Genomic DNA, 18,650 nt, shown 5'->3' with positions numbered 1-18,650 from the left:
AAGATAAAAATGTTAAATTAATTTTATTCCATTTTTACTTCATCATAGATAATTTGTAACAATAAACAACAAAATGTACAGATATGTATCTCATGAATAAAATAAAATATTTAAAATCTGCATTCAGCTGCCCAGAGTCAATAAGGTAACCTGCACATTAAATCAAGGCAATTCATTTTTGCTAAGAAGTCCTCTTAAATAACACTGTTTTAAACATTTCCTTCCTACTTTTTACAGGAAGATGCTATTGCACGAGACGCCTAATTCTGTAAAATAGCTAACTAAATATGTGGCTTGACTGTTCATGCAAACTCTTGTCATATATATACATAACAAAGAGGAGATGGCAAACTTGATTTCAGCTTGGTTGCCTTTCCACTGTGACACGACAGATTTTAACTCTTTAAACTTTTTTCCTTTCATTGGAAAACAAAACAAAAAAGAGGAGATAACAGAGACTTACAGAAATTAATTAGGATTGTATACATTAATTACTATACAGCCAAGTAAACCTGCACCATACTTGCACTGCCAGATTGATTTCCTCCCCCCCACCAAGTGCTAGGAAAGGAGGTACATAATACAGTATGTACATATACAAAATGGGATAAAAAGTGATTTGGAAGAATGGTATTAGAAATACTTAAATTGAGTTCTTCATTGTACTCAGGACAGCAACTGTGTGACATGCTCAAAGTAGAGTCGGAAAAAATAAATTTATTCCTACCCACCGCACACCAAATGAAAGGGGTCACAAGTTTTACAAAACACCCTCTAGCTCCATAAAGTTGTGCTTTTACACAAACATTAACAAATGGAATAAAGATGTACAAGTAAGATTAACTCTCTCTAATTGTAACTCTGAGCAGAAAATACTCTTGAGGAATACATAGTTATTTCATAGGAATTTTCAATAAAATTTATTACAAGGAAGATATTTAGTGTTTGAGACTAAAAGATAGTAAGATAGAGGTCATGTCTCTATCAAAAAGGAATATCAGAAATCAGGACGACTAATAGCCTATGAGTAGGACACTTACCTGGGACACGATCTATATTGGAGACTGCATGAATTTGAACCTTGGTCTCCGATATCTTGACTAAGTCTCTTAACCATTAATAATTAATGATATTGCCTGCTCTGGACTGGATCTTTCTCACTACAAAAAACAAACAAAAAGGAAACAAAAGCTTTCTTGCATTCATCCCAGAATGGGACATCATGTTCTTGAAAACTAAAATATTGAGGGATATAGAGAAATAATTTTCTATCTAGTTAAGAGATAACAAGTTTTGAAAATATCATTTACAGTTTAAAATAAATTATTGACAATAAACGATTGCCATTGAAATAAATGAAATCTGCAGATGTGACAGAACATATTTATTAAATATCCAGCAACCACAAGTTTTAAATCATAATATTTATTCAAAACCTAATAACAAACTGCTGCCTTTGTAAAATGAAAGAAGTTGTCTCTTTGCCAAACCACCAAGTTATTTTTGAGTAGAGATAAGTACAGCTATTACACAACTTCATAAATTTGAAATGCCAATCTGCTATAAATTGGACATGTCTCTGGAAATACTAGCTAAGAAATGGAAGAGTTTTTTCTTAGTTCTACATGAAATTGTGTTACCTCCCATGGGCAAATACTATCTTCACTGCATAGATCAACGGAACCGATAACAGAACAAATACTGGTTTGAACATCAGATAAAGAGATCTGGGTGGTCAAAGAATCTTAGAAACCCGGCAGCTCATATCACTGTCATGCTTGTTGAGAAATGGATAGAGCATTACAGTATAGTTTCACAAATAACATTTTTTGTTTTTCTACAGTATGCCAAGACAGTTTGCCAAAGTCTAGATAAAAGCACTGAACACAGCTGCTCTAGTTTTGTACCACTAAAACCTTAAATATCGAATCATGGCTTTAATGGACAAATTGTACTTTAAAAAAAATTTTAAGTATTTTTTCCATATTGGATATCAAGATCAGAAGTGTGTGTGTGTGTCCCAACAACACAGAAAGTTAAAAATTTAAAACATTTCCTCATTCTTGCACAGCAACAAACACCCAGGGAAATATACTTGTGTTTACTGGTCTCTCTAAGTAATGCTAATAAAATATTATCATTCAGATTTAGATTTTTGCAAATGCAAAACACTTTAACTCTAAAAAGTTAAACTCCTAAAGGAATATAAGGACAACCTATAAAGATGTAGAGAGGAGTTAATGGATGCATATATCTGTATTATTACATATGCTGTCACATAAAAAGAAATCATGCTTTGTTGGCCTGTGTATCTTCTGACAGACATTCAACCATCTTGCAAACTACCTGCTGTCCAAACAGTGTGAAGTTGGAGCTAGGCAGCCAGCAACCAGAGTATGTTCAATCGGGAGCATGAAGCGTGTGAATTCTAGCCAAGAAATTCCAACTGCTGTTTATGCTCTGCTCATGTTTGAAGCTAAATTGAAGTTTAAGTTCCCTTGAGAAATAACTGTCCCAACCCAGATGATAAGTTGCCTCATTCTTGATCTGAAAAGTAATTCCCATGGTACTACTGGCAAGAGGAGTTTAGCATGTATCAATACAGAAAACATCGTGCCATGACAGCAGTCAGAACTGACAACACTGCAAGCAACTACAGCAAGAGAAAATATCTGAACTGGGTGGCTGCATTCTTAGGAGCGTAACAAATCAAGCCTTTTCATACGTCGATTCCTAAGGGGAAAGCAGAATATGGAGATGCACAAAACCAGATATACAACCAACACCAGTGAAACAATTTGGTGCTGATACTTCCTAGCGTATGTGGCTGAGTCACAGGCCAACCCAAAAGAGATCTTAAGAACTAATATTTGCATTTTTCCTGCAATTACAATTTTTGCAATGTAATAAGAAATGGAATAATATAATATCAAGTAAATACCAATATCAATGCAAGTTGTGTACATATTAGAAAATGTATAAATGCACTGATATTAAACAACTCTCCCACCATGAGGGGGATGTAGGTTTCTAAGCTGATTGCCCCATATCATTTCAAAATGTCACTTCACAGCAGTAAGAGGAATACTTTGAACTTCTTTTTTAAAAATGTAGTTTGAAATCCTGCAGAAAAAATTCAGTTGCATATTTCTACACGGGTATTTGTTTAGTGACAAAAATGTAAGGTAAATCTCTTTTACAGAGTAAGTAATCGGATTGACAGACTGTCAATATACTTGATTCATTATCAGCTATATGAATAATAAATGATATAAAATTATAGTTCTACTGAGGTTAGAATAGCTTAAAGATTATACAAGATAAAAACTATATCAGTGAATAATATTCAAGTGATTAAGTCTTTAAAGAAAAAGCAAGCTAATTACCTATGTTATGGACCATACAAATACATGACAACAAGAATGCAGGCACGGTAAGAAATATTTCTTTCCTTGCTCTCTTTTAAAATTCATATACATTACACAAGTGAAAAAAACAGGATGTTATACATACGCAACATATCCATACTTTACCCTATGATTATGTCACCAAGTTATGACTTGAGTGTCCTATCCTTCTTGAAACACCTAGTATAATAATTGTACAGACACAAAAAAGTACCTAACAGCCTTGGGCTTTATTAGACATATATAACCTAGACTAAGTGAGAAACAATTACATCCTGAGGGAAAGTGAAAGACCTTTCCATGGTGGAGCCTATGGACCATGGCAAGGTTAGTACAAGGAAAGGAAATTGTAAATGTTCCATAAAACTCAAGTCTCCTAAGTCTCTCATTTTGATACTGACAGATACTACAGATTTTAGTTCCTGGTTTGGTTTTTCCCAGATATTGTTCATGTCTCCTTTGAAGATCAGGCTTAAGAGACATGAGGAAAATTGAGTTCATTCTTGAAGACATCAGCTGTTTACTTTTCAGGAAAGCATTTAATTCAATAGATGAAGTCTGAAGTTCAAGCATGTGATTCAGAGATTTTCATGGTTCCATTAGGGGACAATACAATGTAGAGGCTATCAAATTATCTTCCTCTTATGTAGCCTACTCCTGAATGATTATTTTCATGGAAACCCAGGATAGTATAGTAATATGGTGTATTACAGCTAAGTGCATCTGTCAGTGGAAAGGTTTAAGGACTTCTTTGCCCTGAGGTGCTTACATGCTGTCACATGTATCTTTCTAAACATATGATCGAACAGTGAGGTAACAGATGTTGACTGAATGTTAAAGGACGGTAACACTAAGCTACCAGTGGGGCAAAATCTTTCAAAAAATTACTACATCTCTGATTCCTCCACCTAATATTCCTTCTGCTACACAAATACTAATTGGTCTTGCTCATCTGATAGATATTATATCAGGACAATTATTTGTAACTTGTATTTACCTTTCAAATTTCTTTCTTACATTGTGTACCGGAATAAGAGAAGAGATTGTATACCTGAAAGTTTCTCCACCTTTCCCAGCTATATTACTTAATCTGATAAAAGGAGACTTGCACAACTTGCCTGTACTACGTTTTTACACAATTGCACATAAAACATAGTTCCTTTTTAATTACTTCTTTGATGAGTGATTCAACATCCATCCTTAAAGACAATTCACTTCAGCTGCCTGTCTTACCATGAGGTGAACGGCCTTGCAGGAGACGCTATTTCTCCTCTCTCTATATAAAAAGAGCATGGTGTAACTAGCTCAGATTCAGAATGTGACTTTTACATGCAAGGTCAGCCTATTCAGAATACTGTTCCAACTAGAGAATCTATAAATTGAACTCAGAAAGGCTTTTATTGTACCAATTGGCCAGTGGCTGCAGCTGGACAGTTAGAAATAGAAAGTCAACAGCTAATACAAATTAACACTGTTGCAATTGTCAGACAGCAATGACAAACCCATGCCCTGGCTCTTCACAACCCCTTGAAGTGGTGCAATTATTATTGTCTTTATAAAAAGCTCCACATTGGCTTATGCCAAAAGAGCAAAGAATTTAAAATAATGTCAAAATGTCAAAGCAGTTCAATTTCAACAATTATTTTATCATGGCCAGATTCCTCTTTTGTGCAAATACTCTTTAAATAAATTTAGCAAAAGTATTTTCCTTTTCAAAAGGTTTCTAGCTGCACTTCTGATTTCCTATCAGTCCAGATTTAGAAATAAAATGTCCTAGTTTATATCTATCTATACATATATACATGTGCATGGAAGAAATATATGTACATTTCAAAGCTATAACGTTCTTTAAATACATGAAGTTTAGGTTTATAAACTTAATTATTTTACTCTTACATGCCTGTCACTAAGAATGTGACTCAGATTTGATACAAATTTCCCACTGGTGCTCAAATGTGCATGTATGGACATAAGCATGAAGAATTTACTGAACTTTTGATATGACAACCTTCTAGCAATCAACTTTTTAAGCCATACGGAGACTACAATGTGAATAGTAAGTAGTCCAAGTAGAAGACTACTGTTCCATGAATCTGCAGAAGACAAACGGTATTCTTCAGTGTATATTTAACAAAATGGATTCAAACATGATCCAAAGTAATGGTGCTTATAAAAGCAGAAGTAATACTGACAGACATTTTTAATTCTTTCAGCTTTAAGTTATATGGTATGCCTACAGCTATTACATGTAGCTTTATAACATTAAATAACCTATTGTCATATCATTTAATTACTATACTTTTAACAGTCTCTTTGTAAAACAAATGTGTGCACTTTAAGATACAAAATTTCAGGTCATAAACCACAGTTTTATGCTTACAGATTGTGTTTTCTGCAACAGTTTAATCACAGATCATTCCATAAATTTTACGTAAAAGTTGGAAGGTAAAACCAAATCAGTCCTGAATCAGTACATTTCATTAAACAAAACCATGAAATATTTTGCCATTAAAAGAATAACGGTTAATAATTTTATGTCAACAGGGATACACTACATATCAATTTGAATAAGAATGATCTAGTGGTGGTATGATCATTAAATAAAATGCTTCTGTTGTTCTTTTAAAGTACAAAATCCTTTGGAAACTGTTATGAACAATCTGCAAAATTTACCAACTGTTAAGTAGGAGTTTTCATTTCTGAGGTAGTTAAGGGGTATATGAACAGTGTTCCCAAGCATATGTAATATTTTGGGGGTGTTTCATATGAAAGAGGAGTGATATGTTCCACTTTTGTTTTCCAAATCACTTACTGGTACACATGACTATGGTAAATGTGAATATACAAAATTAATTTTAATTCTGTTCTGTAACCCTCTGTAACAGGAGGGTTAAAGATTAACTCACACTAGTCAGGGGCATACCATTTATCTGTATTTATAACAAATTCAGGATTATTAAAGATGCACTTAAGCTTTCTGATTTCTGAATTGTAGTAATGAAATAAGTTTATAAATCAAGTGCATAACATTGCAAACACTATTTTTGTGAGATTGTTAAGACAGCCTTTGCATAATTATTTCAGATACATACATCTCTCAAGCTACTGAAGCAAGGTCTTCAATCCACTAACTAGTAAACAGAATTGCTGAAACAATCCTGCACTAGATTCCTGCAATGATTTAGTGAGTCACCATAAACCTTTAACTTTATAACAAAGTTTTGATGTGTGGGAAAGAAAAATATTTCAAAATATCTTTTTTGGTTTTGTTTTAAAAAGTTTGTAGTTCAAATTGTAAGAGTTTTAAACTGGGTAGTATTATACTAGCTTCTAGTGTGGAAGGTCAAACATTGCCTAGGTATGGAAGTAGCAGTTTCAAATATTTTATTGGAATGCAGTCTTCTGCACAGAGATATATGGATGTGCTGTTTTGCAAGCACATTATGCTGAAAAAAGAGAAAAAACAAAACAAACAAACTGGGGTAAAAAAAAGAAAAAAACACACAAAAAAAAGCAAAAGAAACCCCCAAACTTCTAACAAACTTTTTGGTACATGAATATTAAACTCATACAGTTGTCAAAATATTAATCCAACTCAGAAATAACAATGTATTTGCACAATACATCTTACCAGGCAACAATCTCAGATAACCCTATTACACAGCATTAGCAGAGATAAAACAATGTTAGACATATGTTTAGTGCTGGTTTTGTTGGCTGTTTTTTATTTCTAATAAACTAATGGAGAATCAAAATGTGCTATGACTCTTGGAATTAGAAATGTATTACTAGCTACATCAAAATATGGCTTATGAAGGTCAAAATCCAGAGAGATCAGACTACACTGATCCTAACAGAAGCACTGCTATTTTAAACTGTGGAGTGTCCTATCTCTTCTTTTGATATACAAAAAGACACTACTCCACTGCCAACTAGTGAGCACTTCTACCACCTTTATCCAAACAAAGCTTTGGGAACAGCTGCGCAGATAACACAGTTTCCACTGAACGCAGATATTCTTTCAGGCGTACATCTGAAATACAGACTCGGTAACACTTTGCTGCTATTAAAGATTCCAGGTGACGGTTGTCTCATAAAAGCCCGTGGCTTTTATACCCACCTACCCCCTGTTACCAACATCAAAACAGCTACTCTAAGTTCTAGGTGAAACACAGTCCAAACGGTCAGTAAATTCGAAAAAAATATTAAGAACAAGTAAAAAAGCCACCCTAAGTTGACCTAACTGATCCAGTTTTCTCATAAGTGAGAGACCGTATAGAACAGACATAGTAAACTCAAGAGATGCTTGGGACAGTCACCATGACGCTTTTGGCTGGGCAAACAAAAAAATCAACAGATACGATTAACCAAAAATATCTGAGTAGATAGGGTACAGATCCATTCACCGCAGAATTATACACAAAAGTTATAAATATCTGAAGTAATGCTCAAAGAAGGATATATGAATTTTAATCCAAAAGTACAGGACTTGTATACAACATGGTAAAGGAAAGAGAACTAAAACTAACTAAAACTAAAAACCTAACTATAACTAAAAGTTATTACTTCAAGAAACAAGGTACATAAAGTTACTGTGATACTTACCACTGTGAAATTCATAACCTTCAAAATCCATATTGTCATTGCTAAGTTAACAATCATGGTAACCAACAGCAGAAGGACAAAGAAGTATAAGCACCTCTTTCGCCATCCATAAATCCCTACTGGGTAAAATTGAGGATGTTCAGTCCTTGGAAGGCTGTTCTGTTGCGTTGCTAATATATACTGCTCTCGTGTCATCTGGAAAAGAAAGATGTAAGTATAAGTAAACAAATCGGAGGTCTGTTTTTCGTGGATTTTATTGAATGAACATTAACTGAGAACATAGAGAAAATCGGTTTCTGTGGGCACAGAAGAGATGCCTTCATTCAGAATAAATAATATCAGTCTTATTTTTACTAGGCATTTAGTGAGAATTTGGTGGTTTTCATTAATTTAAAGTAAATCTTTGGTTGGATATTTCAAATTGGATTTGCATTGCAAATTTATCAGCAAGAAACTGTAAAAGATTTTAATGTAATCCATGCATGTATCTTACATTTATTTCTGAAGACTGTTATATTGTCCTTTATGAGGTCATTCAGGAAAAATTGGTTTTAGAGAAAAAAGTCATATAATGTTTTTTGTACTGGTCTTGGCTGAGATAAAGACAATTTTCTTCATAGTAGTTTTTAGCCAACACCAGTACACTCTTCCATAAAAATAGAAGAAATATCTATTCTTTCTAGAAATGCATCTGTCATAGATGAAGTTATCACTTGTTCATTATACTTAGTAAATTAGTAATTAATTCTAGTATACATGCACCCATATTTTACAAAAAAGGATGCTATTGTGTATACCACATTTTACACAAAAAAAACCACCAATGAAAACCCTTCAAATCTTTAATTTTGCCCTTTAGGAGATATGGATACGACCACCATCTGTTGTTTTCCTGAACCAATCTAAGTTGTTCTAGCATACAAACAAGCAGTAACTGTTTGCAAATTGCCTAAAAAAGTTATCATTAATTATTCTTTAGGCAAAAATGTTTATGGCTTTTAATAAGAAACCATTTAATATTTTTTTACACCCTTAACTTTCTTTCATAGACATTTATATTCATATTCAGCTGTCACATTGCTTTTGGGCTGGAAGGTATTAATTTTTAAGTCATGGAGAAAAGTTAAACTAAAGCAATCTTATTCTCTTTATGTAAAAGGTCTTCCTGAAACATGCCCATTGAAGAGATTGGTTTAATAGGCCAATTTTTAATTGGCCACCCAAATATTAGGGCAAAACCCCAAAACCGAAACCAAATACCCAAAACAAACAAAACCCCAACAAAATCATAAACCAGAGACAATGATCAGTTTTACGCTTAAAAACTGCCTTTCTTTTCACTAAAAGAAAGTTAAAAATGCATAAAAATTGGTTAGTTGATTCATTTAGAAATAAAAAACAGATTAAATCCATTTGAGGGATCAAACAAATGTTGATTTCATAAGAGTTTTAAAATGTAAAGCTCAAAAATGTTTACGAAAACATCTGTATTGCTAGGTATTTATCCAAATCAAAACTCTTAATGTTTTACCATTCACTTGTTAGTGAATGAGATATTAATAGCATAAATTAACTCACTTTGAATAACTACAGCCACAAGTCATAGAATACACATCCATATTACAACAACAGTACATATATCACTGAAATAAGTCAAAACAGAAATAATGAATTTATAAAGCAGGTTTTAAATAAGCTAGTAAACAGGCATTTTGTCATTTTTATTCTTTTCAATCACAATTGCTTCTCTTTGTCCATAATTTCAATTAAATGTAATGTTTAGCGATTTATTTATGTAGTAAACCTTTACAAACAGAACTTCCCTCAACAATGTTTCTCAGTCTTCTCAGTCTTCTCAGAGCAAAGTGTCACCAGGCTTCAAGACCTTAAATCACACCCTTATCATATCCTGGCAGCATTCATCCTAGCCGTGTCTGAATTCCTTAGGAATTCAGAAACTGAACGCATGAATGGGTTAAACGTCTTCCTCCTTATAATGAGTTTCTACACATTCATTTAGCCAGTCATTGTAACAAAAATGCAATTTATGATTACATTTTGAGTTTTAAAGTAATTAGTATATTACTTATGAAACAGTTAATACCATTAAAAATAGTGAAGAGTCACCTTGCAGATTGTGAGAATTCCAGAAGTAGCACTGCCCCTGAAACTAGGAACATGGCCGCATGAAGTATGCCCTTTGCAACATAGTCATGAAATACAATGACATTTTATTACATGACCACAGCCAGGCATCAGTCAGTTCCTTCAGTGTAGACTGTTCAACTGAGTGAGGCTTGATGATGCATATTGTCCCCCTGCAGCCCATGGACATCCACGGCAGAGCAGATATCCACCTGCAGCCCATGGAGGACCCTATGCTGGAGCAGGTGGATGTGCCAGAGTCTGTGACCCCATGGAAATCCCCCACTAGAGCAGGTTCCTGGCAGGACCTGTGACCCCGTGGAGAGGAGCCCACACTGGAAGAGCAGTTTTTCTGGCAGGACCTATGGCCCCACAGGGGACCCACACTGGCGCAGGCTTTTTCTGAAGGACTGTATCCTGTGGGAAGGACCCATGTTGTAGGAGTTCGTGAAGGACTGTCTCCCATGGGTGGGACCCCACGCTGGAGCAGCGGAAGAGCATGAGGGGAGTGGCAGAAACCGATAATTAATGCTCTAATAATTGATGAGATTTCCGATTCAAATCCAAAGTAATATGAGATACATTATTCAGGATCTACAAAGACATTAAATAAGTTCTTACACAGCACTGAACAAGTATCATAAAAAAGATAAAGGGAACTATTATAGCACTGTAAATTATTAAGTCATGTCACAACTGTACCAGAATATATTTTGCAATTTTTAATTTTCATCTTTGGCTACTCCTACACTTTTCGATCTTTTTCAGTACCATAAAAAGTATGATCATGCATATTCACTAGGCACAGGTGAATCTGAGTAAGCACACCACATGAAATCTAGTTCACAATCAAGATAATGAGCTTTAAACTATCGATATTTTAAGGCCATCATGTACTATTATAAGGGATATCTTAGACTTATAAAAGTAATTAAAGAATGGAGCAGAGACATTTTACATTTTCAAAGTTTATTTTGTAGTTTTTGGGAAAATCTCTTACAGAGGTAATTTTTCAAAACAGAAAAATGAAGAAGACAATGAATAAATTAACTAAATTTAGAGGGCGAGATTGTTGGTATAATTCCTGAAGTTAAGGTAACAATCTGCTTAAACAAGTGTTAACAAGAATAGTTTAGAACATGATTATGCCTTGCAAATAATTCTCTAGATGAATATAAATTTGTCTTAAAGGCTAATGGCTCTTTTCTAAGTGCCACAAATGAAGAATCAGATTCCAAACTAAGGAAAGAAATAAAAGTATCATTGTTCTTAATTACAAATGGTTAGTGAAACAGGAGAAACAATACAATATTTGTTGTTAACATCTGGGAGAGCAATTTAACTTCTAGTTTACTGATTTTCCGAAAAGAAAATTATATTTTTTTGTCTATTTTGTAGACAAGATAGGATTTTTAGTTCTGGATCAGCTCTACATATACTCTAAACCTACATTGATTCCATCCATAACACATTTTTTAAAAAGTCACCCAAGAATACAAGTAAGTGTGTTAAAAGTTTTTTTGCCATTTTGCATAGAAAATAATGGTAAAAGATATATTTAGAAACAATAATCTTGAACAGTAGGAGTGGGGTGCTATATGGCACTACCATCCCAGTAAGGCAATTCAAAAAATTCTTATCGAAATGTCGTTGACTGAATAAAACCCAAGATTAATGCAGTAGCTTCTCCATGACACACTGAGGAGCATTTAAGAAGATCACCTCTCTGTATGTGCATCCAGCTGCTAAAACAGGTGGAAGGATAAACTGGGTGCAATATCTTTGGCCAAAGAACAAGATGCTTTAAGAAATGAAGATGACCACAGAAGAGTATGATTATACTCAACAGAAACAGCAGAAGTTATCAGAGGGCTTGTACACAGGTTGATATGGCTTCTATGTGTTTGAAAATCAGGAAGTCTAATAAAAAACTAGTATCTCAGTAGGAATGGAGGAAGGTAGGAGGGAAGAAAGAAACTTCATAAATTATTTTCCAGGATAACTACTTTTTCTTCATATCTAAAACAAGCATTCTTTTCTCATAATTAAGGCTGTGACTCCAGTGTTTTTCCTATCTGAAATCTATGTCTCAAGCAAGCAAAGCTCTTTATAACAAAGAAGATCATTGTACATATATGGAATGGAAGTTTGGGGAGGGAGAGAAAGAAACTTCTCCACAGACAACAAGTAAACTAGTGAACAACTGAAGAACTGAATCACTTAATTCTTATTCCACTGCCTTCCATTTGGCATTGCTTTCAGGGTTTTTTTTCTGGTTTTGAGATCATACAAGTTTGGAGCATTACAGTGAAAGCTGGTCAAAAGTTAGTTTTCTAGATCATGTTCTCTCCCAATTTCTTTTTGGTTTTCTGAGATGCTCAAGTTGAAAGTCTCAAGAGTTCCACAATCCCTGCAGCAAATTCTGTAACACGGTGCCTAGAGACCCACAGTGCACTCTAATCTTACCCAGATTTTCTGCTAGCTTCAGTTAATACATTTCACTTGACAGTCCTTGCTATTAACTGAGCTTTCGTACTTTTACCTTTAAGAAAAACATTATTCAGTAACAAATGCTTTTTAAAACATTTCATGAAGCCTGCCTGCATTCCCAAAGGTGTAGAACTGAAAAAAAAAAAACCCAAAAATGAGTATGTTTGAAATATCAATACAATAATTAAAAATGGTTTGAAATTTTCAATGAAGAGTGCTCTTATTGTGAGTATGTCGTTGAAATTTATCCTTTTGAACAAACTCCCAATAAAATGGAGATGAATGCCATCAGACATTCACCCATATCCTGGGGGGACAGAAAAGAAAAAAAAATTTTTAAGAACTTCCAACATTTTTTAGAACATTCAACATTTAGAACTTCAACACATTTATTTGCTATATTTATATATGAAACAAAAATAACAGCATTACTACTTCCTATGACTATCCTTTTGAGAATTCAATTTTTTGGTGATATTTCTTACTAACAGGAATTACTGACATAGGTTTGTCAAAACTTAAGTAAGAAAATAACCTTAATGGCAGTGGAAACATACCACTGGGAATGATGACGTTATTGTTATATTATAAATTGAAAGTATTTATTTAAAGCTACAAGCAATTTTCAAGTTCGACAAGATATTATCACAGCTATATTCAAAATAACTAAGAAATCAACACCTAATTTGACAGATACGAATCTGAAACTGTTTACTACTCACATCATGAAACAGCTAAGCCAAAACCCAATATGACTTTTGTTACCTCAGGTATTGTAATTGTAGCCCAGCACATGACACTGTTTCTAGACATTTTCATTACTGATTGATTCTCTGTGCATTATTTTCTTAATTCATAGACAGAATGAAAAACATAAAGGAATTTTAAAATATAAAAAGAGAGTATGACAGCATCTAAGACCCAATAATGATTTGGTCTGGTAAGGAATGTATCAGAAATCAGATTAGATGTAGAGGTGAAGAGACAGAAGAAAAGCTATAGCTAGCAGGGAAAATTCTTCACATCAGCATAACTAACCATAGCTCAGGACATCATATAGATGATTTACCAGAACCAGCTGGCTCTCTCCACTCACCCTGACAGTAACACAGCCTCTGGCCAGCGGCTCATGCTGTGGACAGCCCTCTTTTTCTATGACACTACAACAGGTCATTTATTTTGCTTCCACTCTGCACAGTATGCAGCATTAATTAAGTTTATAGTTGAAATATTATTTTACTGTTTTCTTTATAGACTTTATCTGGAAGTTTACCATATGCAGGGAAAAATGTACCACAGGACAGGAAGTGCCATAAGAACTGTAACAGTTCTTATATAGCAAATACACAAATACTTTGTATGCTACACCCCAATCTTGACTCTAAAAAAAAGAATTGGGATGAAATAAATAATGAGTTCATTACAACAATAAATATGAAGATGGTAAATAAGTGGCTTGTCTCTCTTGAAAAGGCCTTATAAATAAAAGGATGGATTTTCTTGGAAAGCTTTTAAAATGACAAACAGTTATATACAAAGCTTTTGCTGTCACTGCCAGCATACATTGAAGCAGCTAAATTATTTCTTCTCTACTGCAAAGGTTTGATTTCCAATTGATTTCCAAAATTAATAGAAAGGGATAGTATGTTACTACTACTATTAACTACTATGGATGGACTGACAAGGTAGTACAGGTGCATTTTTAGAGAATTAAATATCGGAGAGAGAGAGCAGCTTCCTCCGAAAACGTCTTTATCTGGGCTACACCTGACACCTGCAAAGTCTTCTCCTTATGGTATTAGCCATTCAAGCCTTTCTAAAGGCAGCCAAAAGCATATCTGACCTTGGTATAAATGGTCATTAGGACACAAATTGTTGGCCAGATATAAAAGCCACATTGCTTTATCATATGTTATTGGCAAAGAAATCAGTGTAAATTCTTATTGCCCTGATGGACAATTTTACATTTGTCAAGTTTTTATTTTTCTGTTTAGGATGATTGGGATCAATCACTATTAAAACTGCTGCAGTAGCTGAAAAGCATTTGGAGGCTGTGGTCCTTCTGAGACCCACACTAAGATATGTCACAGACCACAGAATGCTCGATGTTGGAAAGCATCTCTAGAGTTCATCTAGTCCAACTCCATACTCAAGCAGGGCCACTAAGAGCAGGTTGCTCAGGACCATGCCCAACTGACTGTTGAATATCTCTAAGGTTGGAGACTCCACAACCTCTCAGGGCAACCTGTGCCAGTGCTCAGGCCCTATCACAGTAAAAAAGTGTCTTCTGATGTTCAGACAGAACCTCCCGTGTTTCAGTTTATGCCCATTGCCTCTTGTCCCATCACTGGACATCACTGAAAAGAGTCTGGCTCCATCCTCTCTGCCCCTTCCCTTCAGGTATCTGTACACATAGATAACATCCCCCCTGAACCTTCCCTTCCCCAGGCTAAATGGTCCCAGCTCTCTCAGACTTTCCTTGTAGGAGAGATGCTCCAGTTCCTTAATCATTTTCATGGTTCTTCACTGGACTGTCTTCAGTATGTGCATTTCTCTCTTGTACTGGGGAGCCCAGATCCAGACACAGTGTGTGTGGCCTCACTGGTGCTGAATAGAGGGGACGGATCACCTTCCTCATCCTGCTGGAAGCACTCCTCCTGATGCAGCCCAGGATACTGTTAGTCTTCTTTGTGGCAAGGGCACACTGCTGGCTCATGTCCTATCTTCTATCGAAAAATACGCCCAGTTGGGATACAAACACAGACCACTTCTTTTAGTTGCTTTTTAGCACTTAATCCTAGAATTAATCTCTTCAGGTACTGATTACTGAGTAGAAAGCACTTACATTAAGTAGGCCCTCAGTCAATCTTTGGTTGGTCAAGGGACCACTAAGACTCTGGGAAAATATTGTGCTCCATATTTTACATTGGCTATGGCTAGGCCAAATCCTAGTCATCCCAGTCAACACTGCATTCCAGTGAAAGATTATTCAGGGGAGGCTTTCACTCGTTCAGTCTTCAATCTCCAACTTGAAAAACGTATTTCTAGATTGACTACTTAGGGATATCCAGCTACTTCTGCCAGGAAGAAGTGCCAAATCCAAGGGACTTCAAGATTCTTCTGAGAGTTTGATGCCTTTTTGGTTTAGCCATGGATTTTTGCCCTGGCCAATTTCAGAAACAGAGGTGCAACTGTACTTAGAACCCCAAATTCATGTTTCTTAAGCAACACATTTGGAAAGCCCTTTGCATCCCTGAAAATCTAAATGAAAGAACATGTAAATAACCTCACCATCAACCTGTACATAAAGGCAGTTGATTACATAATTTATGTGTTTTGAAGTTTAATAATTCAGAAGAATCTGGTTTTTCTTCTTCCCCAAAAAGAACAGTTTTGACATCAGTGTCGTCAAGGCTTAAGTCAGCATGTCGTTACTGACAATTTGCTTGGCTTTATGTTGTCAATTAGAATTCCACTTTTTTGCTAAGTCAATACAATTAGATTACTACAGAGACTTCATTACAGCCACAGGCAGGACAACAGCTGAGGTACACAATTTTCTCCCTATGATGCCAGTACTCACTAAACAGTTATTGGAACAATTGGCTATAAAAGGACAATAAATGTTTGCATCTTGAATATTGTTCTCCAATAAAATTATCACTTCACAAAAATGGATACCAGTGAGTTGATACTATTACCATTATTACTTAGTGAGAATATTTATGGTTGTTCTGTGTTTAACGTATTTAATTGTAATGTTCACTGCACAATGAAGTTCACAGCATGTTAACAAGAATAAATAATCATGTAATGAATAGATTAATATTTTTCCCACTATTCTGTGAGTTGAAATGTTTCTAAATAGTAATGTGCTATACTGAATTCTTCAGGAAGCTGGATTCAAATACGACTCAGGCTATGACGTTTCTTAATATTATGTTTTTTAAGTTACATTTTCAATAACCAGAACAATTCCAATATACTTTCAGTGTATTTTTTAATGAAGATTTCATTTCAAAAGCTTACTTAATTCTTCACTTTATTGAGTTTTATAATCATCTAAACTTGCATGTTGTGTTTTAGAATAATTTTTGAGATGTTCTACCTAGCTATACTGCCAGCATATTGTAGGATAGCCTTAATTAAACTAGGTGGGATCACAGCAGCAGTCTAGTAACGGCAACACAAGATTCAGTATAGCTGACTTACCTTAGGGAAAAGCAGATACCAGAGGAGACAATAAATGATGAGTAGCCTGCTGAAAGATACAGCAGCATACAGCTCTAGCACTTTTTATAGCTCTCTGGAGTTTATCTCAAAAAATCCTACTACTAGAGACAGTTTAAATTTGTCTTACTGAAGAAATTCTAAAAGTCTATTAAAATAGCAACAAAAACAGAAAAAAAACAGAGTAAATCATTAGATTTCAGTTTAAGAAACACTACTTTTAATAATGGTGGACTGTCATGCCTGTCGCTCTACACATCTCAATAAGGCAGGACATGCCCACAAGCACTGTGACTAGCACTTTACATCTTCTGCTCAGCTCCCTCTCTGAAGGCCACTGAGAATCTAAGATGGACAATGTCTTTGTTAAGGATATTCCATCAGAGAAAAGCTGGCAACCACATCAATGGAAGACCGCAGTACCAATATTTCAGTAGCTTCACACAACCTGGCACTAGCTTTTCTCTATCAGTGATACATTTGATTAAATCAGTTCTAGTAGATGGTGGGATGGAGAAGTGCAATCTTCAAGAGTCAGGAAAGAATTTTTAAGACTGGCAGATTCACCAAGGAAACAAACCCAGCTGGAACAGAAGAAACAGATGGAATGAATACTTGAACTAGGAGAGGAAACGTCCTCTTTATCATCCTCATTCTTACCTCTAGGTTGAAGTCTGAAATTCATGTCATGGGGCAACCATGTAGTCCACAATCAAAGAACAACAAAAAGATGGGAAATGTAAAACAAATAATGTATTGCTAGAAAGACGAAGAACAAGCTTTTAAGTACTGTTCCTTTTCCTCTTATTTGCATACACATGTAGTACAACTATGCTGCTAGGTCTGGGAAAAAAATGGCTGTATATCTAAAGCTACAAGCATGTCTATTCTTGCCTAACACATACAGCTCTGTTAATTTAAATTAAAAATACATGGATGAGATATTAAAGAGTACATAATGTGCTGCACTGAGTAAGTGCTACAATATGAAGAACAGGAGCATACCTTAAAGACAATGATTACATTTTGGATTTGACTGGTACTTGTTCAGCTGTTTCTGTGATGTAAGTAGGCAACAATACCACAATCCAAAGTGACACTAAGCTTTTGATCCACTTCAATTTGATGACCTCATATTCAATATGAATCAGATGCCTCATCCTTTCAGAAGATTTCTTAATAAATAGTAATTACAATGATATCAGTATGCAAATAAAAGTCTTGGTCTTATAACATAAGCATGGATAAAATCTTATTGCTATCCACAGCTCAAAAATATAAGCTATATTTCATCTGTCTGCCTGATAGAGTACAGCCAGAAAATAGCAGAATTTGTCTTAAGAGAAGCAGCTCGATCACACTGCCAGAATTAGCTTATAAAATTCATAAAATAGAAATATGTCATTTTATAGAACCTACCAACATGGGGTCCTGCTCCAGTCTAAAATAACAAAATATAAAACTTATAACAATAGGTGTGTTTTACCATGGGATAAATAGTAACATTTTGGTTACCACCACTGTGCTGAGATAACACACATGAACAACCCAATACTTAAAATATTCTGAAAGTATTTTAATGAAATTACATTGATGGAAATCATTAGAGAAACAAACAGAAACTAAATACAGCTTTCAGTTATTAATCTATAACTTGACCATGTATTTCAGATGATACCATAAAGAACACCCGAGTTGTTTGTGCAGACATCAAGAATCTAAGATAAAATTACAGCTCCATTGCTTAAGTTTACATGTTTTTAATTTGATATG

General features: G+C 34.8%; 1 protein-coding gene across 3 annotated transcripts in view; it reads right to left on the bottom strand.

The window, feature by feature from the left end:
• The window catches only part of SGCZ (sarcoglycan zeta), a gene marked incomplete at its 3' end in the record, with an annotated part of 510,669 nt that overhangs the window by 225,775 nt on the left and 266,244 nt on the right, over positions 1–18,650 (bottom strand). For all 3 annotated transcript variants that reach the window (XM_081999343.1, XM_081999345.1, XM_081999344.1), the window contains exon 2: positions 8,013–8,207. In XM_081999343.1, the coding sequence (XP_081855469.1) occupies positions 8,013–8,207 (195 nt within the window). The remainder of the gene's footprint in view (positions 1–8,012; positions 8,208–18,650) is intronic.

The sequence above is a fragment of the Phaethon aethereus genome (genome assembly GCF_964289735.1).
Source record: "Phaethon aethereus genome assembly, chromosome: 4".
Taxonomy (NCBI): domain Eukaryota; kingdom Metazoa; phylum Chordata; class Aves; order Phaethontiformes; family Phaethontidae; genus Phaethon; species Phaethon aethereus.
This window is presented reverse-complemented; position numbering and strand designations above follow the sequence as displayed.